The sequence below is a fragment of the Anas platyrhynchos genome, chromosome 3, assembly GCF_047663525.1.
Source record: "Anas platyrhynchos isolate ZD024472 breed Pekin duck chromosome 3, IASCAAS_PekinDuck_T2T, whole genome shotgun sequence".
Lineage (NCBI taxonomy): Eukaryota > Metazoa > Chordata > Aves > Anseriformes > Anatidae > Anas > Anas platyrhynchos.
This window is the reverse complement of record NC_092589.1, coordinates 15,851,684-15,872,749: the sequence shown is the minus strand read 5'-3', so window position 1 is coordinate 15,872,749 and position 21,066 is coordinate 15,851,684. Positions and strand designations below refer to the sequence as shown.

At 54.8% G+C, this 21,066-nt stretch overlaps 2 protein-coding genes and 1 long non-coding RNA gene across 7 annotated transcripts in view; 2 read left to right on the top strand and 1 right to left on the bottom strand.

Moving 5' to 3' along the window:
* The window catches only part of RRBP1 (ribosome binding protein 1), a 53,410-nt gene extending 46,203 nt beyond the window's left edge, over positions 1–7,207 (top strand). For 3 of the 5 annotated variants that reach the window (XM_072035404.1, XM_027452981.3, XM_072035403.1), the window contains exons 11-24: positions 117–207; positions 844–936; positions 1,310–1,402; positions 1,514–1,594; positions 1,695–1,784; positions 2,239–2,331; positions 3,134–3,205; positions 3,413–3,508; positions 3,815–3,898; positions 4,727–4,819; positions 5,589–5,672; positions 5,917–6,015; positions 6,230–6,373; positions 6,633–7,207. In XM_072035404.1, coding sequence (XP_071891505.1) covers positions 117–207; positions 844–936; positions 1,310–1,402; positions 1,514–1,594; positions 1,695–1,784; positions 2,239–2,331; positions 3,134–3,205; positions 3,413–3,508; positions 3,815–3,898; positions 4,727–4,819; positions 5,589–5,672; positions 5,917–6,015; positions 6,230–6,373; positions 6,633–6,671 — 1,252 coding nt within the window. In that variant the 3' untranslated portion in view covers positions 6,672–7,207. The remainder of the gene's footprint in view (positions 1–116; positions 208–843; positions 937–1,309; positions 1,403–1,513; positions 1,595–1,694; positions 1,785–2,238; positions 2,332–3,133; positions 3,206–3,412; positions 3,509–3,814; positions 3,899–4,726; positions 4,820–5,588; positions 5,673–5,916; positions 6,016–6,229; positions 6,374–6,632) is intronic. The other 2 variants (XM_072035405.1, XM_072035406.1) reach the window with 1 other exon arrangement.
* Positions 7,208–10,013: 2,806 nt separating this feature from the next.
* Positions 10,014–18,513, bottom strand: DSTN (destrin, actin depolymerizing factor). The gene is made up of 4 exons (XM_027453555.3): positions 18,377–18,513; positions 11,787–12,094; positions 11,478–11,554; positions 10,014–10,301 (listed from the first exon to the last, which is right to left on the bottom strand). Exons 1-4 carry the CDS (start codon positions 18,377–18,379, stop codon positions 10,192–10,194), a joined length of 498 nt encoding a protein of 165 aa, XP_027309356.1. The 5' UTR covers positions 18,380–18,513; the 3' UTR covers positions 10,014–10,191.
* Positions 18,409–19,289, top strand: LOC113843114 (uncharacterized). The gene is made up of 2 exons (XR_003496138.3): positions 18,409–18,548; positions 19,093–19,289. It is a non-coding gene; the product is annotated as an uncharacterized lncRNA (long non-coding RNA).
* The last annotated feature ends 1,777 nt before the right edge of the window (positions 19,290–21,066 follow it).

The following is a 21,066-nucleotide window of genomic DNA, read 5'->3' as shown; positions in this document are numbered from 1 at the left end:
CTGCGGGGTCGGAGGCGTAGCTGGTGTTGCAGCTTCCCAGAGCAGACCCCAAATGCAAAATCCCACCCGGGTGGGAGGTGGAGGTGGAAGCTCACCCCTGCATCGTGTCATTCCAGGCTGCAGGAGAAAACGGACCAGCTCTCGTCTTTGGAAAGGGAAGCAGCGGAGCTGCGGGAGGGAATGGAGCAACAGAAGACAAAAAACAACGTACGTGAGTGAACCGGGCGCGGATTTGCCACTCGGATCACTCTGTGGGGCAGCACCAGGCTCTGCCAGCCCCGTGGAGCTCAGGGGGTGTCTCCTTGTCTGCCAGAGAGCAGGAGGGCCCCAGCCGGGTGTACACCCCGTGTGCTCGAGCTGGTGGGCTGCACGGGTGGGGTGTCCCTCCCCTGTCCTCCTGGAAGCCTTAGGGCCTGGTAAGCAGGGAGATGCTCTCCAGCAAGGTCAAGGGAACCCCTGCTCGTGGTCCCTCACTCCTCGTTGCCTCTCTGTTCCTTTTCCCTCTACTGCAAGGCTGCTCCTGTTGTCTGGAGGCAACCTCGCAGCCTCCTGCCAGGCGTACGTCCTCTTCAGGCAGCTCAGGGCTGCTTTTGGAGCTTGTCTCCACCCAGCTCTGCTCTGCTCGAAGAAAGCTCGAGCCTTCAGGCACTGCCTGAGCAATGTGCTGCCTTGGGTGGCTGCAGGGTTAGAGGAGAAAGGAGTGCACGTGGGCGGTGGGGTGGGAGATCCTCGACAGAAGCCATGGGCTGCCCGCTTTCCCATGGTTTCGGTGACCTCCAAAGGCAGCTCGGTGGCCTTCAGCACACCGCGTGGCTCATTGCCTCGTGTGTGTGGTTGTGGCAGGACCTTCGTGAGAAGAACTGGAAAGCGATGGAAGCCTTGGCCACGGTGGAGAAGGCGTGTGAGGAGAAGCTCCTTGCTGCTACAAAAGCGAAGGTGAGCCTGGGATTTCTGCTCCGTGGTGATGTCGGTGGTGCAGGGGAAGCAGTCACACTCCCCAGGCCTCCCAAATTGTTTGCCCTGGGTTTCCTGCCTCATTTTGGGAGCAGCGCTGGCCTATCCTTGCTGACAGCTTCTCCAAATCTTGCCTCGAGGGCTGTGTACCCACAGGACAGCTCACAGCTGGGGAACCGGGGCCGTGGGTGAACTGGGGGGGAGATTTTGGTGACTCTCAGCAGCGCTGTTCCCTGCTTGCTGGCTTCCCCATGCCAGTTACCCGTGCAGACACAGAAAAGCAGGGCTGGTACAGGCAGCCTGGCCCCACAGGCACCTCAGACCTCCTCTCCACGCCAATTTGTCCCTCTTACAGGAGGAACTGGCCCAACAGCTCGACGCCTTCCAGACACGAACCAAGCAGACGCTGCTCTCTGCCCTCCCGCAGGTCACCGTGTCCTCGCAGCAGGTAGGCACCTGCCTCTTCAGACCCCTGCAGGGCCTCTGCCGTGCAGGTACATCAGGCATCTAAGCGTCCTTTTCCTTTCTTTTCCTTTCCTTGTCCTTTTTTCACGCCCAGGATTATGATACGTGGCTACAAGAATTTAAGGAGCAGGCAGTGAATGTGCTAAAGCAGCACACCAGTACGACAGAGCCCGCGGTGAGTGAAGGGGCTGGAAAGTGGAGGGGCGAGGAAGCGTTTAAGTCTCATTTCTTTCCCTCATCTCTCTTTTTTCTCCATCCTTCTCCTCCCCTTTCAGGATTCAGCACTTAAATTAAAAGAGGCAGAGGAAGCGCAGAGCACTTTACAGGCAGAATGTGAGCAGTACAGAGCCATCCTCGCAGAGACGGTGAGTTACAGCTCCTCGCCACGGCTCGGTCTTCGGTTAGGAACTCAACTCCATCTCCCAGCAGCCCAGATCCTGCCGATGGGCTTGTGGTGGGCATCACACAGCATGCTGGGGCTGCCATGGACAAGATTATTTGCTGGTGAGACAAAGGGAGAGAAGAAATACGAATTTCTAGAGTTTTTCTTCAGCCTAATTATGCTGGAAACCTTCCTTGTGGACATGGGATGTTGTTTGATGCGTGGTGGCACAAGCAAGAGCTCCACTAAGCAGGGTGGTTGAGCTAGCCTGGGAGCTGGGAGCCCCTAACCCCACCTGGGGCACCCAATTCTGCTGCTCATGCTTTGTCCTTTGGGAAGAATTGGGTATTTCAGGGCACCCAGCCCTGGCAGCAGCCGTGGTGCTCCCCTCCGGAGGGCTGGAGGGCGCTGGGGCTCAGCTGGGGCTTTGCCAACAGGAGGGGATGCTGCGAGACCTACAGAAGAGCGTGGAGGAGGAAGAGCAGGTGTGGAAAGCAAAGCTCACGGTCTCCGAAGAGGAACTCCAAAAGGTGGGTGTGCGGGGCACGCCTGGCTTGGCTGCTGATGGACAGAGGCTCCTGGAGCAGGGAGGCTGGTGGCTGGTGGCAGATGCTGACCCCAACTGTTCCTGACAGCCTTGAGCTCTGAGGCCTGACAGGGGAGCTCCCATACAAGAAATGTTGAATTTCTCAGCTGGTCGCTGGCGCGAGGGCTGGTGGTGAGCACGCAGGGGTGAGGTGGCTGCTGCCTCTCCGTGGAGAAGAGCTGAATTCCTCCCTTGTGGAGAATTCCACAGCCTGAAGTCCTTCTTGGAAATAAATCCAGCCTTGAATAAAACAGCATACTTCGAGCTTTTGGATAATTTGGCTCCTCTTAGCAAAGCCAGGGACACCTCATTGGAAAAACTGCTCCGCTGCTTCCAGACCCAAGGTGCTCCCAGCAGGGGTTGAGCTGAGTTTGGGGCCAGTTCCTTGGGTGTTGAAAGCTGCCGGCAGCCAGCAGGCAAAGGCTGTTACCTTGCTTCACGATTTATGGCCTGGGCTTGTTGGACTGCCCCTTCCTGGGGGAAAATGCTCCTGCTGGCTGCAGGATGGGGAGCTCAGAAGAAAGTGGGGGAGGTGGGAGCGAACCACCAGCTGGTTACTGGTTGTGCAAAGCGTGTTCAGGACCACAGTGACATGCCATTTACTGCCCCTTTTTGATTTATTTTTATTTTTATTTTTATTTTTATTTTTATTTTTATTTTTATTTTTATTTTTATTTTTATTTTTATTTTTATTTTTATTTTTATTTTTATTTTTATTTTTATTATTTTGTTTTTTTTTGGCTTAGTCACAACTCCAGTTGAAATCCCTTGAAGACATGGTAGAGAAGTTGAAAGCAGAGCTGCAGAGCACGGATCAGGTAAGGATTTCTGGGTGCTTGGGAGAAGCTGGGTGATGCCAGGACTCTGGGAATTCCCTGCTTGGGCAGCAGGCAGAGGTGTGCTGTGCCTGGGCTGAACCAGAACCCACCTCCTGACTCCCCTGTGGAAGGTGGGCTTGCAGCGTGGCGTGCGTTTGGGATGACGGGCACCTCAAACACCCTCCGTGCTCTTCCCTTTTAACCCAGCTAAAGGAATACATCTCTCTTCTGGAGGCACAACTGGAAAATCACTTGCAGACAGCCAGCTCCGAGCGCCAGAACTACACAAAAGAAGTTGAAGTTGTAAGTGCCATTACCTTCAGTGTTTCTTCTTCTGATCCACCACCCGTCCCCGTTTCGGGGATTTGACGAGTGCCCTGGGGGTTTGGATCTTTGCGAAGCAGGAGAAGATAAAGGGTTGTTGGCTGCAGTCTGGGTTGTGGATGCCTAATGCCAAGAGATGCATTAGAAGGGTGCTGCAGGGCACCGGGGTAGTTGGGCTGGGGGGACAGAGGGCAGCAGGAGAGGGAAAAAAAAAAAAAAAAAAGCCCCAACCCTAATGCCCTTCCTCACCCCCTGTTTCTGTTTCTTTCTGTTTCCCCCGGCCAGTTGAGGCAGCTCTTATCAGAGTCCCAGGAGCAGCTGGAGGCGGCGAAGACAGAAACGCAGAAACAGAGCCAAGAGCTGGCCCTGGTAAGGGAGATGCCTGGGGCTGCACCGCCTGCCTGCAAGCAGGGCAGCTCCTTGGCCTCGGGGCAGTTCTCAAAGGGCGACCCCAGGGTTTCAGGGTTGATACTGGTGACCCAGTAGGGGATTTTACCTGCCTTTCTTTCCTCTCTGATGGTGGTTGGAAGGAATGGAGAGCAGCAAAGCTGGTGTGAGCTGGGATGTAGCACAAAACCCCAGCTGTCCCCCTGATGGACGCTGACTGCCCCCGCCACCACCCTGGGCGGACATTTGGGTGCCTTAAGCATCCAGCCAGCCAGCTCTGGGTGGGGTGAATTTTGTCGTGTGTCCCCTGGGTGTTGGAGGAGTTGCTTGGAGGGCTGGAAGATGGGGCTGGGGTTCTGCGGGTAAGCGGGAGAGAGGCCTGGGATAAAGGGCCGGGAAAGCCATCAGACCTGCCAAATTCATGAGGGCTTTTGCTTTTTAAATCAGTCCTTTGATTGAGACAGCAGTCGCTGCTTTGCTTTTTAATATTTAAAGGCTTCATTCTTCGGAGGCATATCTCACCAGTGAGGTTTAGGAGTCTGCGTTAGGGTAGGGCTCCAGCCTTTCAGCACTCCTGTGAGCCCTGCTGCAGCAAACAGAGGGTCAGGAGGTTTATTTTTTAAAGTCCTGGGTGGTATCCCTGGTTTGCAGGGGTGCTCAGAGCACAGTGAGCTGGGAGTTCAGTTTCTTCTGGCCATTTCTCCCTGTGTGCTGGCACAAAGGCTGCCCAAACTGCTCCATAGCTCCTTGTGTAGGGCCGTGCTGGGGGGCGTGTAACCGAGCCAGCCTCGCTGCTCCTCCTCCTTGCAGGTCAGGCAGCAGCTGGGTGAGATGAAGAGCCATGTGCAGGATGGAGGAGTCGTGGGGTCACGAGCCGAGCCGAGCGATCCCGAGCCCTTCGAGGTTAGGGGGGGTGAGGCCGTGGCTCGCAGTCCCGCGCCCCGTCCCGCATGGCCAACTGCACGAGGCTTTGCTCTCCTGGCCTGTGCCAGGCTCGTGGAGCCCCTCCAAACACACATCCCGCTCCTTCACCTGTTCCCTCGGGAGCCCTCTGTGCCAGCAGCAGGCTGGGGATGTTTTTGGGGAGGCAGGCAGGGAGCGCTGCCTCCAGCTGGGGTTGCTACACGGCCTCGAGCCTGCTCGGGGGCTGGGATTAGGATTACGGAGCTCACGCAGGGGCAGAGGCCCTGCAAATCTCGCCGGAGCCGGGCTGAAGGCATTAGCAGCGGCTGCTCCCCGCAGGCTAACACCTCTTGGCGGTGGCAGCTGCCGCCCCAAGCTGGGCTCTGCCTCTCTCTCCTTTAATCCTGTTAACCGTGGAGCCTTCTCCTGGGCGCTGCTCGTCTGCCGCAGCACGGGGACCTGCCAGATACGCCCAACACTCTGTTGTGCCTCTTGTCCAAATCCCAGCTTGTGCTGCCCAAAAATTCAAGCACCATTTGGCAGTGCAAAACCAACCCCGGGCTCACCATCAGCATCCTCCCGGCTTTGTACAGAGGCCAATGATGGTACCCGTTGCCCCTCAGTGCCTTGGACAAAGCTCCAGGTTTTGTTTCTTCTGTGTAGCCCAGCTTCCCTGGTACTGGAAGAAGCTCCTCGTCTAGGCCTTTGTTTTTTTAAATTATTATTATTTTTATTTTCTCTTCTGGACACTTTCCCCTTCTCCATGCAGTTGAAAACGCAGCTGGAGCAGAACGAAGCGCTGGTGGAGAAGGAGCAAGCGCTGAGGCAGAAGCTGGTGCAGGAGCTGGAGGAGGTGGGTGCCGGGGGCAAGCGGGGAGCGAGGGTTTGCCCCTGTAGAGGACCTTGGGGCTGCGAAAAAGCACCTCTGGAGAGCGGCCAAAAAACGCTGGGGCAGTGCAGCCAGCTGCCTGACGGTGGCTCTGTAACCCACCAACAGCAGAGGGACAGCCACAGGCCCTGCTGCATGGGGCAGGGAGCAGGAGGAGCCCGCTGGCACCGGCTGGTGCGTTGTTAAAGGTTGTGCGTCCCCCTTGCAGGCACAGAGCTCGGCACGCAGCTTGCAGGCGGAGCTGGAGAAGCTGAGAGTGGCTGAAAACGCAGCGGCGTCAGGCACGGAGGAGGCCCAGCATCTCAAGGTGATCTGGCTGCTGCCTCGGCTCAGCACCAGGCACAAAAAAGCCTTTGCCCAGCAGGACTGTGGTTGTGATTTGTGGTTCCTGGGGATGGTGGGGCAGGGTAGATGGTTCCCAAGGAAGGTGCAGATGTGTTTTGGAGGGAGGGGGTCCCCTGCGAGCAGCCTGGACTGCAGGGGGAGGCTCAGGCAGATGGCTTCTTTTTACTCCCGTGTAGGAAAGACTTGAAAAAGAAAAAAAACTAACAAAGGACTTGGGCCAAGCAGCAACCAAACTCCAGGAGCTACTGAAGGTCACCCAGGACCAACTGGCCAAAGAGAGAGAAACGGTGAAGAAGTTGAAAGAACAGCTTCATGAAACGGTACTTGCTGGCAGCACCAGCCTCAACCAGGCCTTCCCTTGATACAGGCGGGGAAATGGGGTGGTTTAAAATGGGAGCAGTGGGGCACCCACGGCCACAACCCACCCGGCTGGCTTCTGGCAGCCCCTGGGACTGCGTTGGATGGTGGTCATGATCCTTCCCTGCCCAGGAGGGAAGATGTGGCCAGGCTGCGAAATGCTTTGCTGCTTAACCTCGAGAGCCCACCGAGTAACTGAGCTCTCTTGTGTTTCTTCTGCAGGGGGAAGAGGACAGTTCAAAGGAAGGGACTTCGGTTTGATGAGTCTGTGACTTAGAACTTAACCCTTCAACTTACCAAAATGCCTTACACATTCCTAAAAATAAAAAGTATATGCTGAATTTACTGTAGATAAAATACAAGCCATTAGTGACCCGAAACCTAGTTTTGAAACTTTAAGAAAAAAAAAAAAAGGAAAAAAAAAAAAAAGAAACCACCACCAACCAGTAAACACTGCAGGTGTATGTCTGTAGGAAAACCTTCATACTGTTTTGTACAACCCTTCGTTCCCGTGGGTGCTGCTCCCGACACGTTGGGGCAGGTGCCGGGGCTCGACCCTGCTGGAGCGGCAGAACTCGCGAATGTGTGAAAAGGGAAGACTGTGTTTGTACATCAACCGGTGCAATTATTATTTTATATATATAAATATATATATATTATTTTTTTTTTTGGAGTGAGAGAAGTGTGAAAGTAAGACCCACCAGTGGAAGGAAGCCTCTCTCTGACGGGTGGCTCTCGGCGCGTATCCTTTGTGTATTTTCTGAGTGTCGATGCAATTAAAATGACGTCGTAGCGAAGAGCCTGTGCTTTATTTTTCTGGTCACTTTTCGAAGTTGCTGTGCCAGGAATGTCTTGGGGACGACTGAAGTATGAAGAATGCACCCTGCTTTGCCCAGTGGTGGCTGCTTTGTTCTGTTGCTGTGCTGCAGCTGCTGGCCCCTGCTTTTCTTCCAGTGCAAGCGAAGGAGGCGCAGAGCTGCAGCCATGGTGCCCCAGCTGTGATTAAAGTGGTTGGGGTCCCACAACCTTTGGGGCCTTGTCTGAGGCCCTAAAGCTGCGGGGTGCCCCTTCCACCTCCCCAGGGTGGCGCAACGCTGCCTCTTCCTGCAGGAAAACCACAAAGCTGCCTTCCCCCAAGGGGGGCAGCTCAGGAGCAGAGCCGCTGCTGGCCCTGCACCTCCTGCTCCCACACGGAATTGGGGGCTGAGCGCTGCCCAGCCCGGTTCTGGGGTGTTGGAGGGGGGATTTTTGGGGTGGGGCAATGGCTTTGGGGGTGATGGGGCTCAGGCACATGGCTGGAGGGGAGCTGGTGGCTGCCTCCTGCTGCAGGGTGGTGGCCTCAGCCCCTTGGGTGGCTGCCACCCCCCCAAAAAAAAAAAAAAAATATTAAAACCACAAAAGCAAACCCACCCTACCAAGAAACCCAGAAGCTGGAAGGAGCTGCTGAGGGGCTGGGGGTGGTCAGAGAGCAGGTGGGGGGCTGGGCCCCAAAGCAGTGAGCGCGATGTGATGAAACCCTTCGGTTTGCTCAGTTCTTGCTTTTGCAACAGCCGCTTCCTTCACGGGGCTTGCTTGTGCAAAGCAGAGCACGCTCACGAGAGCAGGAACTGCGCCCCCAAACACAGCCAAAACCAGGGGATGGGACGGTGATGCAGGCACTGCAGGGCTGGGTGGGCACCGCTGGGGCTCCAAAAACCACGTGAAAGGAGATTCGGGCTCCTTAGCACAAGGGACACGTTGCTGTTCCTTCAGGCCAGCACCGAGGAAGCTATTTTTGGACAGCAGAGAGGGGCTGGTCATGTTTGGTAAAGCTGATGGTGGAAAAGTGTCTCTGGGGCCAGATGTTTAGCCCCGTTTCAGCTCCTGGAGTGGCACCGCGGGGTTTTTTTGTCGCATTTTGTGCTGATCTTTTAAAGACCAGCGGCTCTGCTGGGTGCCCCAGGGCTGCTGCTTCCCCTTGTGGTGCAGGAGGGCTCTTGCATGCAGCCAGCAGCTTCCACCTCTCCTGGCAGGACCCCGCAGGCTCAAGGCACTGATTTTGGTTGTCTCCTGGCCGGGAGCTCCCTTCCCAGGCCCCACTCCCACCCCGTCACTCCCAGTTTCTTATCTGAGCCCGGACTTTGGACAGACAGCAGCGCTGCAGCCACCGAGGTGAGGACAAGCGCTTTATGGGGACGATGACCCACCTGGGCGAGGTCTGAGGCAGGGACTGGGAGCACCCACGGGTCCCAGCCCAGCGTCCTCACAGCCAGAAAGCTTCGCTGCGGGTGATCACGTCAGCAACCTGTGCTCCCACCCCTGGGTGCTAAGGCAGAGCACACAGACAGCGCCTGCCTCTAGGTTAAGGGAGCAAACAGCACAGGGTGGTGCACGAGGCCAAGGAGGGCACCAAGACTGCGGAGAAACCAAAGTGCTTTCTCCCCACCGACCCAGGTGGAAAAAAACCCCGTGGATTCAGGATTCAGGCTGTTTGAGTTTGGCACGCACAGAACACAGCACAGTAACGCACTGGAGGCTAAGGGTTTGTTTTTTTTTCTTTTTTTTTTTTTTCTTCTCTACAGACATACAGGAAAACTCTATGCAACTCCCATGTACACATTACACAAAGGAAACAGCTTTAATCAACCACTGGTGAAACATGGAAGCTTTTCAGATCTCTGTAGCTGGCACAGGAATGTTCTCTACCCCCCTCCCCCCCCATACAAAAGGCATTTCAGGTCAAACTTTCTAGTAGGTGATATTTCCATGCATTTCTACAGAATTAAAGAAGCTAACAGACAAAAAGCCCAGATCGAGCCGTATTAGTCAGGCTGATTGGTTCTACTAAGTTAAATCAAGAGTAATTATGGACAAATGGACCAAGTGACCAAAGACTGGGGCTGAGAACACCACTTCTCATCTCGGAATATTTTTCAAGTGGCTCCTTCTCGTCGTACTACCCATAGCTGGAGAGCTCTGATAGAAGAATCTGCACTTGGAAAAGCCTTAGAAGCATCTGATCCGCTACAAGTGTGTGTTAGTGAAACTAAGGTAGTTCTAAATCAACCTATGTCGAAAGGAAAGCAGATTTAATAGAATTGTTCAGGCTTGGAGGAGGCCTCAAGACACTTCATAACAAGGAAATCGAACCGGTAGAACAAGTGAACCTTTAAATATCACTGCACAGTGAGTTCACGAGAGAGTGATTCGGACTCTTTCTCCAGAAAAGTGTGTCTATTTTATCTCTATTTTAACTTCATAATTAACCTTAATTAGCATGGCCCTGCAGCCGCAAGCACTCTAGAGTTTAACCCTGTTCTGGTGCTAGCAGGTTGCTTCAGCCTACCCTTAACTACAGGTTTGCAGCTTTTCAGTTTCGCATTACACGGTTACAGGGGAAAGTTTTGAGTTTGGCAATTTGGCCAGTAGCCTCGAAAAGACTACCTGAATTTACCTTAATTACAACTTAGAAAAGAGCAGGAACCAGGCTGTTCTCATACCTCCCACCCCTTTCATCCCACGACACACTGCTGCATTGGACCAAAACTTTTGGAGACCTTTAGTGTTAATCCATTGGGGACAGTATTGGGCTGGACAACCAATGCAAATATTAATACACCAAGATAAATCCTTAATTTGATTTATTTATGGTCATTTGTACATACAAGCTACATCTTCATAATCTACTTTATTCTAAGACAGCTTCCCTACAGTTAGTGAAACCCTTGCCTAGAATGGATGTTTTACATAACTGATATATTAAAACATGGAATGCTTGTAGAGTTGTGGCACTGTATGACATCTACACGGGACTTCCTTCAAAAGCTACGACTAGGGAGCCTCCTAGCTTCTCAGCAATACAAGCTCGGTTGAGGTCCTCTGGCCCATTTGCTTGGCATTCATGCTTTATGCCTAAAAAAAGAGGCAACACACTCAATAATGCAGCATTTCAACACGCTAGTAGTCAACCAAAGAAACACATTTAGTAGAAATATTAGAACAGGCAAGCTGCTCGCTCAAGCCCTGCCTTAGAGAGAGAACAAAGGAATTTGGATGTTTCCCTCCCCGATGTGTGACAGGGGACATCTGGCTACACATCCCCACAGAAATACCAGGGAGAAGATTTTCACTAGCTCAGTGCTCAGACTTTCAGTCTTCTCTAAGCACCCGTGAGCGAACTGTCTCGTTTCGAGTGCTACCCAGGACGTGGCAGCGGAGGGAGCTACAAGCAAGCACCGAGATGGCTGACAGAACCCAAATGGGAACCCTGCAAGGCCTCAGCCTGCACACAGAATTGACAGAGGTTTCTTTTTCGGAGGGCAGGGAGCCCAACCCTGCCTTATGTGGAGAAAAGCAGAAAAGGCACGTTGTTCCTCTTCTGTTTCAGCCTGGCCATGTGCAGCACGCCACATTATTCCTGAGCAGTTCCAACCCACTGGTGCTGTCCTGTGAGGGACTGGCACTGCTGCGTGCTGCTGCTGTCAGCCCTACACGCTGCGAGACTTTGGCCCGGGCACACAGAGCTGCAGGAGTAGCGCTGCCTGGCCAGGGGCCATCGCTTCTCTAGAATGAAATTTCTCAGCGCTGCAGCAAGGTGTTTACTCCTTCGTTAGCGGTGCCTGACGGGCTGAATGAAACTTTGCTTCCCCACTCAGAGCCGCGATGCCTTTGGAATGAGTAACCACAGCTGCGTGGCTAAATCGAGTGACTTGTTAATTACTAGAGCAGCACGGTAAGGCCACGAGGCTCTGTGCTTCAACAGGCGCAGGCCTGGAAGTCCTCTGCCACACTCGAAACCCAGTTCGGCGTAAAGGATCTAAGGGTTTGTAGGCTGCATGGTGCAAACCAGTTGCTCCGTGCAGCAGCATCGCACACTGTGAAGCCTGCTCCTGTCCTCTAGCCCCTCTAACACTGTCGGATATTTTAAGTTTTAACCTGAGCTTACTTAGCTCTGTCACAGGGCATTTTACCCGTGAAGTTCTCGCCTCCCTAGTGCCTCAAAAAAGCCAATTAGTCCATGGTTAAGCCTTGCTGTGTAAGCATCTCGGAGGGCACGGCACAGCGAGGAGTGTTGGCTGCACTACCTACCTTGAAACTTCTTTTTGATTGCATCCTTGGAGCTGGCGTAGATCATCTTACTTTTGAGAGGTGCTTGTTCTGGCGCCCTGGTGGAAAACACCAAAAATAGCAAAATTAGTGGCATTTATTACCCAACAAGGACAGAAAACCTGCCGATTATGAACAGGTGAAACCTCTCGTGGCTCACAACACAACCATCAGGCTGTTCTGAGCACTTCAAGCCTGCCATCTTGCAGGCCTGAGCAAAACAAATGCTCCCAGACCTCGCCCAGTCTTGGACCTCATGCTAGGAATGAGCGAGCTGGCAAGCCTGCTTACCACAAGAAGAACATCAGCTCTTCTTTTTTGGATTCCTTGGTCTCGAAGCTTGCATCATACAAGGCATAACGGCAATCCTTCTCAGGAAGCATCTGCACAAAATGCTTGAAAGGGTCGGTAACTGTCACGCCGACATCTCCCACTAGAATCTCTTTGCCTTCTTCCACGATAATGCACTTTTTGTCTGGACTGAGGCAGAAGATGACGGCCTTCTTCCTCTTCTTGATTTCCTCAGGCGTAGAGCACTTCCGCACTTTCATGTCATAGAAGATACGGCATACCTCGTCGGCGACTTGTACTCCAGATGCCTGCAAGGAGGAGAACAAAGACCTTTAGAGCCACCGCTGAGTGCTTTCACAGCTACATTACCGTACTGCCTTAAATCTGGGGCTAGAAGACGAGCAGTGCTCGCAACAGTCACCCACAGCTCCAGAGCCCAGTGAGGGAAGGCTGCAGGCCCTCCTTCTGCAGCCCAAGCAAAGAATCTGGAGCCTCGATGCTGCCCACAGCCAGCTGCCAAACCAAAACTATTCCCAACAAGGCCCGATCCTACTAATATTAGCACATTGTTTCAGAGCAGCTTCACACGCACATCCACCCCTTGTCCTCTGAGGTTCAGCCGTGGCAGATGCTTTGGCGTCGCAGCAACTTGATTTTGTTAGCCTCTGCAGGCGGGCTGGGCTACCAGGATCACTTCCACTCAGTTTCCTGGCCATTTTTAGCATACTTGCTATCAGACCCAGTTAAAACATGGTCAAACTCCATGCTCCTCACCTGGACTTGGTTTAGAGGTCAACAGAAGTTGCTCTTGATTCAGCATTTTTAAGGGAGAGCTTGCAAATCTCGCCATTAATTAGTCTACTTCCTCCAGCAGTAAAAAGGCAGCCTGCTTTAATCCCCTCCCCCCCTTCCTGATGAGCAATCCCAGTTCGTTAGCGGCATCCTCCCGTGCTAATCGTGGCAGGAAGTGCAGGGCCTGCAGCACCAACCCGGAGCTGAAGGCAGCAGCAGTGACTGAGGACAAGGCCTGGCAGGAAAGCCAAGCAGCAGAACTGCATTTTCAGGCTGCTGCCTTTTCCCAAATGCAACGGGAGAGAAGAGACGGCAGGACAGAAGCGTTTATATCTGAGTTTTATACTGGGAATCACTACATTTTGAGAGTTTAAAGTCAGCTGTGCAGCAGTGCAAACAGCTCCTTTCTACTGCTGCCTCGTCCCCTGTTGTTTCTGGGGCTTCCAAAGTCAAGCAGCTTTATGCTCAGACATGGCAACTCCTATCTCAGAAGGAAAAATCACCCTCCTCCTCCTCCTCCTCCCTCTGTGCAAACTGCCACACGTCGCTGTTCCGAGCACAGGCAGGCGAAGCATCACGTGAGACACCAACAGAAAAAGACTGAAGGTTGTTACAGATTTGAGTTCCCCCTAAGCTCAGCCCCAAAGTGTGCTTCATGGACTCATTTTGTGGGGGACCTGGGAACATCCCCGCTCTACCACGGTGTGAACAAGCAGCAGTTTGGGCAGAAAACCAGGGAAATCGGAGGTGAAGGTGACCTGCACAGTGCTAACCTCCCTGTCTTTCAGAGAGGCCAAGGACTGGGTGGCTACTTCACACATTTTTTTCCCCCAAAGCCTCCTGTGCATCACTACTCAGATGACCTCAGATTTTCTTCCACCGAGATTCCTTCTGTACCTCCCAGGAGCTCGCACAGCCCTGCTAAGCCAGCAGAGGTTGTCCCAGGCACACGTAGCTGGCACCATCGATGACCATGGATTTTGCCTTGATTTTCTCTGATTTTCTCTCTCCAGAGCTGGGAGATCTGGCTGCCAATCCTTCACAGCAAGGAATCCGAGCTGAAAGCTGTCTTTAGGGGTTTCCTCCACAAATCTACCTGGCACCCCCTGCATTTACTCCTGCGAGCAGCAGGCACGCAGCAGAGGGAGGAAGTCACCGCGCCTCAGCTGCCTGGCAGGCGGCCACCCTCCTGCCCGTCCCCAGCAGCACAAGGCAGAGCCAGCAGATAAAGCTTATTCAAGGATAAACTCCAGCAAAAGCGCAAACATCGCCGCCAAGTGACTCACTGCCCCGCCACCTCCTCCATCCCCAGGGCCTGCACTTTGTCAGGTAACTACCGAGGGGTAAAGGTCTCCTTCCTCCTGTCCCTGAGGCTGGTGCAGGCAAGAGGAAGACTCAAAACGATACGGGGCTGCCCTAATAAAGCAAACAGCACAGCAACCGGGACTATTGCATCATTTGCTAAGGTTGTCTGGAGTTCACTGTGGGTCTCAGCCCTTTTTCCCCCCCCCCTTTTTCTACGAGGTTTGTCTTCTAGCTAAACTTCAGCAGCTGATAAGAGACTGAAGACTCGGCTTATAGATTCACAAAAACCTGAAGATTTTGTGTAGAAAATGCACAGGAAGCCTGACGTAGTGCAGGGGAGTGATGCTATCAAAGCAGTTAGCATCAGCTACCTCCACCGCTATCAGCTCCTGCTCTTTGCTCCAGAAGGACATCGTTACTCGGCGCTGCCGCCCCGCCAGGAGCGTGCCCCCACGCTGGGAGCGGAGTCGTTTCCTTATAAAGGAACCGAGCGCTGCTGGCAACTCGGTTCAGATTCCAAAAATGTTGGGAGCATTCGGCCTGGAAACTCAAAATTCACGGTTAGGCTGCTGCTGGGACTGAGCAGAGCCCGGAGAGACTCGGTTAAGGACTGGATTTTTTTTTTTTTGTTTTGTACTTTCCAAAGCAGAAGGTTGTTAGGAGCTGGTGCTGCTCCTTCCCCCAGCTGCTGTGCAGCCTCTGGAGCCATCCACAGGCTGATGCTGGCAGTTCTGACATTGCCAGGGCCAAACCAGGTATCTTCAGCCTGAGGAAACCTCACAGCTGTGTCCCAGTATGGCTTGACATGAACCCCCAAGCCCCCAGTGCAGCTCACTGCTTCCTAAAAGGAGGTAAAAGCCTGGAACAAAGGGCCTCCCCCTTCAGCACGGGGCTCGTACCACGATGGGAGTGCTGTAAACATACTGAAAAAGGGAATAAAAACAAAACCCTGCACAGCTTTTGTTGTGATTTTAATTGCAATTGTGTCGTAACTGCGCAGGGCAGCAGGGGGAGGTCTGGGAAGGCTGCTGCAGCATGGAGGAAGGAAGGCCGGGCTCCCAACTCCACGTTCTCAGCTGGCGTTTTAACCCTGCCCCTGCTGGCCCGTCCTGAAGAACAGCTGGCAGGGAGCCTCCGCCCGCCAGCAGCGAGCGAATAAAGCGCCTGTTTGTTAGCCTGGATTCCCTCCCTGGCCCAGTACCACGCTGCTCGAGGCCTCAATGCAGCACATTCTTTGTGTGTGTGTGTGTGTGTGTGTAGCAGTGGCTGGAATACTGCTGAGCTCAGAGAGAGGGCTTGGCCCTGCTCTTTTTTCTTGTAGAAGCCCTCGACACGGGCAAAAATCCCTTAAAACCGTGCTCAGGGGGCAGCGGGGGAGAACAGCAGGGCTGAACAGCCAGGCTGCTCCTGCCCAGGGCCGCCCAACCTCGCCGAAACGAGGAGGCACGGCCCCAAACCATCAGCCTGGAGAGATGACGACACCACAGCACAGCCAGGGCGACCTGCGAGGCCGAACGTGCGAGTTTTATACTCGTTTTTAGGTGCTGCGCTGATACCCACGAGCCCCCGGCAGCGATGCCCGCGCACGGTTATCTACAGGAGCATTTCGGGAACCAGCCCCAGGCTTGGTTTGTTTGGGCACCACGTGCACGCCCTGCACATAGCGGCACGGACTGTCCACAGCCTCTCAAGCGGAAAGCTGTGCTTCGCAGAGGAGCACCATCAGTTTTTCCACCACCGAGGTGTGCCCGCCTCGGCTGCGGAGATGTGAGAGCAGCACAGGCTTCCCCACCCGCCGCTCACCTCGCTGCCAGCTGTCTGCTTCCCAATTCCCTGAGCAAACCCCTCCCTGGGCCCGGCGCAGCGCCCCACCCCTCCTATCTCCCTTGCAGACCCCTCCCTGCTGCCAGAACAGCCCGGGGGAGCAGGCGGCGCTTCCACCTGACTCAGTCCCGTGTCACGACCAACGCTGCTTTCAATTAAAGCTGCTGGCACCTGGCCGCTCGGGGACAGTGGCCTTCCCGAAGCCGCCCCCTGAGCACCTGGAGCAGCCCGAAGCTTCAATTCTGACCCGAAGCACAACAGGAAATGTAACTGCCTTTTTTTTTTTTTACTGCTCTTGTGTAAGAGGCCATTATTTACACACCATAAAGCAGCAAGAAGTACGGGGTTATTTGCATATCACTTGCAGGCAGGCCTTGCCAGCTGGACTCGAGTTTCTTTTATTTTGCTTTCTTGGGTCTCTTTTTTTGCAGGGAAGGGAATCAAAACCCTATTCAGCGATTTCTTTTCCTGCCAATAGGGGGTTACCCACTGGACCAGGAGAGATGAGGCGAGCAATCACCGAGAGGCAGAACAAAAAAATAAATCCCTGCTGAATTCCTGGAGGTTATTTCCTCTGGCTGAAAGCTGAGGAAAGCATCCCCTGCACTCAGCTCCCGGTGACCGCCTGGGTAGGCAGAACAAGCACTGCCGGCGGAGAGAGGCAATCCCAGCAGCACTGCTGAAAAACAGGAAGTGTGGCAGCCAGGGGGAGGGCAGAAATTTTGAGCAGCGCCCGTTCCTCTCTGAAACACACATTTGTGAGGTAATGCGGGTATAAGCCGGCACTCGGCGGGGCTCCTGCCGGAAAGCAAAGCTTCTTAGAGCACAGAAATCAGCCAGTGTGAGCCTAACTGTCCGCAGGAATTTCCTCGTGGTCCTCTGCACTCCTATATTAACCTCAAGATCACCCTTAAAAACAGCTTCTGAAGGCCTCTCTAGGCACCCCAGACAATGGTTATCAAGATATCCTTGAGACTGCCGCCAGCAGCGAGCAGTCAGGTGAGCGGAAGGCTCCAAACAGCTTCAGATGCAAGTTCTGGCTGTCCGCAGGCTCTGAGATTGCTGAGCTCAGCCCTCGCTCCCCAGCGGAGCCTCCTGGTAGCGATATCCCGGCGCTGCGAGCAGGAACACGCCACACACCCACACCACCCATTGTCAGGAGGCTGTCAGCTCGCATACGAGGCACACGTACCTTGTAATCACACTGACTGGGGGCTAACAACGAGGAAAAAATGATTTGCACAGTCCCCCAAAGACCGTGGAATCATTTAATCCAGTAGCAAGGAAACCGAACCTTGTGGCAAGACAGCTAAAAGTAGCAAATCCCATGTTGTTTGGATGTAAAGCGATGCCCTGCTGCTTGGCGCTATGGTACGCTGCCAAAAGGCCTACAACGCTGCCCAAAAGCAGGATCGTTTGCTGCAACTAGAAAGCATCTAAAAATGTAACTAAAAAAAAGCCCAAAAAAAAAAAACCCACACCCTGTTCCAAAAAGGAGATCACTATGAGAAATACGAGTTCTGGCCGACTTGGGAATTGCCTGCTTCTGAAGCAAGATGCAGCCTGACGCGCCGAGGAGTCATTTCAAACTAGGTTTGCGTACTGCAGAGGTGGTAGCTAGCTTGTTCAGACAAGCCTATTTTAAACAAGAGCTGCAAGTCTCGCCAGACTTTTCGGCAGCTTCATCTGCAACTCCCATTAGCTCTGCTCCACGCCGCGGCCCGGGGATGCTCCGGCTGCGGGGTGTAGGAAGCAGGGAGACGGCCAGCACATCCTGTGCGCCGGGGCTGTGCGGGAAGGGGGTGCATTGAGGGTGAAGGCTGCGGGTGGGCTGCGATGCCCTTCAGAGCTGGCGGTGAGCAACCTAACGGGGGGTGCTCTGAGATCCGGATGCCTGGCGCTGGGAAGGCGTTTGTGTGCGAAAATAGGGAGATGATAACGCGCTAATTCCTGAATTCATCAATCTCAGCAGTGTGGCTTACACAGAGGAGGCGTGTGGGGCCAAATTTCGCCTCTACCCCCCCCCAATCCACTGGGGCACAGCGGCTGGGCGGCGTTGTTCTCCCCTTGGGGGCCGAGGCAGGGCTCGCCCCCCCCCCCCCCCCCCTCCTCCTCCTCCTCCTCCTCCTCCTCCTCCTCCTCCCCCCCCCAGAGGCCTTGAGCCCCCCCCCCCCCCATCCCCGAGGAAGATGGCTCCCGCCGCGCGGCCGGATGCGGCCGGGGGCAGCCGCAGCTTCCTGCCGGCCCCCCCCCCCCTTCCCCGACCTACAAAAAAGCCCCATAATGGGGAAGGGGGGGGGTGAGGGGGGGATGGGGGGGGTGCGGCCGCGCCCTGCGGCACAGGCGGGGAGCGCTGGGAGGGGCCCCGCGGCTCCGTCCCCCCCCGCGCCGCGCAATGGACGCGCTCAGCCCCCCGCGCGCGCACGCGGCGCGGGCCGTACCATCGCGCCTCGTGGGGGGGGCGCACTGTGAGGGGTGAGGGGGGGATGGAACGTACCACCGCCAAGCTAAAGGGGGGGGGGAAGGTTCCATGAGGGGGGGGATAAAGGGGGGGGGGGGGTTCGCCGCCTCCCTCACAGCGCTGAGCGCCCCCAGGGAGCGGAGGGCGGCGGGGAGCGGGGGGGGGGAGGCGAGGAGGAGGTGAAGGGGGAGCCCGGCGGGGGCCTCACCATGGCGGCGGCGGCGGGCGGCGGAGCGCGGTGCGGCGGCGGCTGCTCCCCTCGGCGGCTGGGCGCGGCGCGGGCTCCGGCGGCAGGAAGGGAAGCGGCGAGGGCGCGAGCCGGGCGGAAACGCTGCGACGTCACGGCCGCCGGGGCCCGGAGGAGGAAGCGGTTGCTATGGGTGGGTGAGCCTCACCCCCCCCCCCCCACCCACCGTGGCAACGCCCAGATGGCTTCACTCGAGGCAGAGCGCATGCGCGCCCGATGAGGGGTGGGAGGAATGGGGAGCGGGATGTCCAATGAGAGGAGGAGGAGGCGGGTGATGGATGGGTGGCTGGCCAATGGTGGCGCGAGGAGGGGGGAGAGGGGCGGGGCTACCTGCCCTAAGGTGTGTGTGGTGGGGGGGGGCGTGAGGGAATGGGCGGGAGGGGAGGGTAAAAGGGGGGGGGGGTGAGGGGGCAAAAGGGGGACAAAAAGGGGCATAAAGGGGACTTAGGGGGGTAAAAAAGGGATTTTATGAGGTAAAAAGGGGATTTTAGGGGGTAAAAAAGGGATTTAGGGGGGTAAAAGGGGGCTGTGAGGGGCAGGGAGCGACCGTGAGGCGGCCGGGCGGGGGCGGGGGCTGAGGGCTGAGGGCTGAGGAGGCGGTGAGGGGGAGGTGAGGGGGAGGTGGCTTCCCTCGCTTTTTTTTTTTTTTCTCTCTAACATTTTTTTTTTTTTTTCAGGGTTTTTCACTACCTACTTTGGTGCGATCTCAGCCAGCCACTCGTGATTGGCTGGCGCCGGCCGCGGCGAGCTGAGGAAACCCTGTGCAACGAGCCCGGCCCAGACAAAGCGCCCGCCGCTGCTGCTGCTGGGGAGCCCGCCCCGAAATGCTGAAAAAAAAAACACACTAAAAAACACAATAAAAATAATACAAATATCATCGTTTCCTTAACGTTTCTGGGCGACGCGCGGCGGGGGTTCTGTGATCAGGCTGTTAGCTGGTTGCAGAAGCACCTAATGCAAAAAAGCAGCGGTTGTTTGGCTTCGTTTCTGGGTGCTGCCAGGAATCGATGAGCGCAGAACCCCCAGCAGCACGCCTGGTTGTTGGGCCTCTCTCTCTCTCTGTGCCTGCTTCTCAGCAGAAAACAAAGCAGGACTTGTGTGGCTGCTTTCAGGGCCGGGGTGTGAGGCAGCGATATTTCTGGCTTACATCTGACATAAAGCCTCAACAACAAAGGTGTAAGCTGTACCTTACAGTTTTTATCCATATTCCTCTGTTCTAGCTACACACACGCATATATATTTTTAACCTCCCTGCTGCATACCCCCCTCATTTCCCTTTTTAGGTGCTGTTGTGCCCGCTCACTTGAGATACGGGTTGCTGAAAGATCACATATTGAAAATGCATGTGTTGAAAATGCAGTCCTGTGCCGGCAGGCTCTATTGTTGGGTGCCTTACGCTGGCAAGGGGTCTCTTTTGCAAGAGTGTTTCCATCGGATTTGTGGTGAAATGAAGATGTACTGGTTAGTTTTTTGCTAGACTGAAATGGGAGTGGGTGGGTTGTTCCTCCCTGTGCGCCTTTCTGATGTATTTAATCAAGGAATGTTTAAATTGGGAGCAAAGTCTTTGTCTTTGAAAGTAAAAAGAATTGAGTGGGAACATTTTTATTTTTTTTTTTAAATGTATAGTTCTAAAACAAGTCAGGTAAAATGCCTCTGAAACAGAGCACCAGACCTACAAGTACATTTCTCTAGACAACCCTTTCAGGTCCTGAATTTTGACACTAGCTGTTGGCATGGTGAGGGTGAAAGCTACAGCTCATCGGTATTGGGAGGGAAAATTGAGGCACATACTGACTGCTGGAGCCTCTGCACGGTGTTGTAGCAGACTTCCATCTCCACCATCTCCAGTGGAATGAGATTGGGACCTGGGGCAGCTGTGCTTTTCGGTGTTCCTTCATGTGGGCGATTTGTCTGCCATTGTTCTGAGCTTGCTCTCGATAATTCGGTTTCACTATGAGAGAGCGGGGTGCAGAAGTCAGATGTCCTGGGGAGGAGGGGAAGGGATGATGTAAGGCTATGAGAACAGGGCCGGGGCTGTTTCAATGCTGTATACTTATAAGGGAAAATGAATTGAAACCGGCCCCTTGGCTCAGGCTGTTTCAAGAGGGTTTTGTTGTGTTTTTGGAAACGTTGCAACGGGTTGAGAAGGTACCTGACAAGTTAAAGGCGCCTCAGCGAGGAAGCGCTTCTGCAAGGACTCTCACTTGTTTCCATCTCCTGTGACAGATGCACTCCCTCTGCGAAGGGCAGGTCACAGAGAGCCACGATGCCTTTTTTAAAGGCTTTGTGCCCAAAAAGACGAAACGGTGCAGCCTGGTGGGGTGTAAACCCAGCGGGTGCAGTGCTCTGAGGAGGCTGGATGCGCACAACCTGGCTCTGCAGACAGCACAGGCACTGCTGAGCAACACAGCTCGGGTTTGTCACAGCTTGGGAACCCCTGCTCCACAGAAACCTTCCGTGAAGGGGAACGGGAGTCTGCTTTTCCAGCCCGGCAGCCGAGCAGCCCGTTCCCTGCAGCCCCACCAACGTGAGCATCGCCTGGGATGCTCGCAGCGCTGCGGCTTTCCTCACAGAGGCCTCGCAGCAGGGCCCTGTGAGGCTGCTCTGTAGCTGCCTGCTCGCTGCCTGAGCCCAGGGGAAGCTCCTGCGTT

Excerpts from the sequence above, each read along its gene's own strand:
- DSTN (XM_027453555.3), bottom strand. Across the intron at positions 11,555-11,786 it reads GAGCTGATGTTCTTCTTGTG|GGCGCCAGAACAAGCACCTC; the intron begins GTAAGCAGGCTT and ends GTTTTCCACCAG. Across the intron at positions 10,302-11,477 it reads AATCAAAAAGAAGTTTCAAG|GCATAAAGCATGAATGCCAA; the intron begins GTAGGTAGTGCA and ends CTCTTTTTTTAG.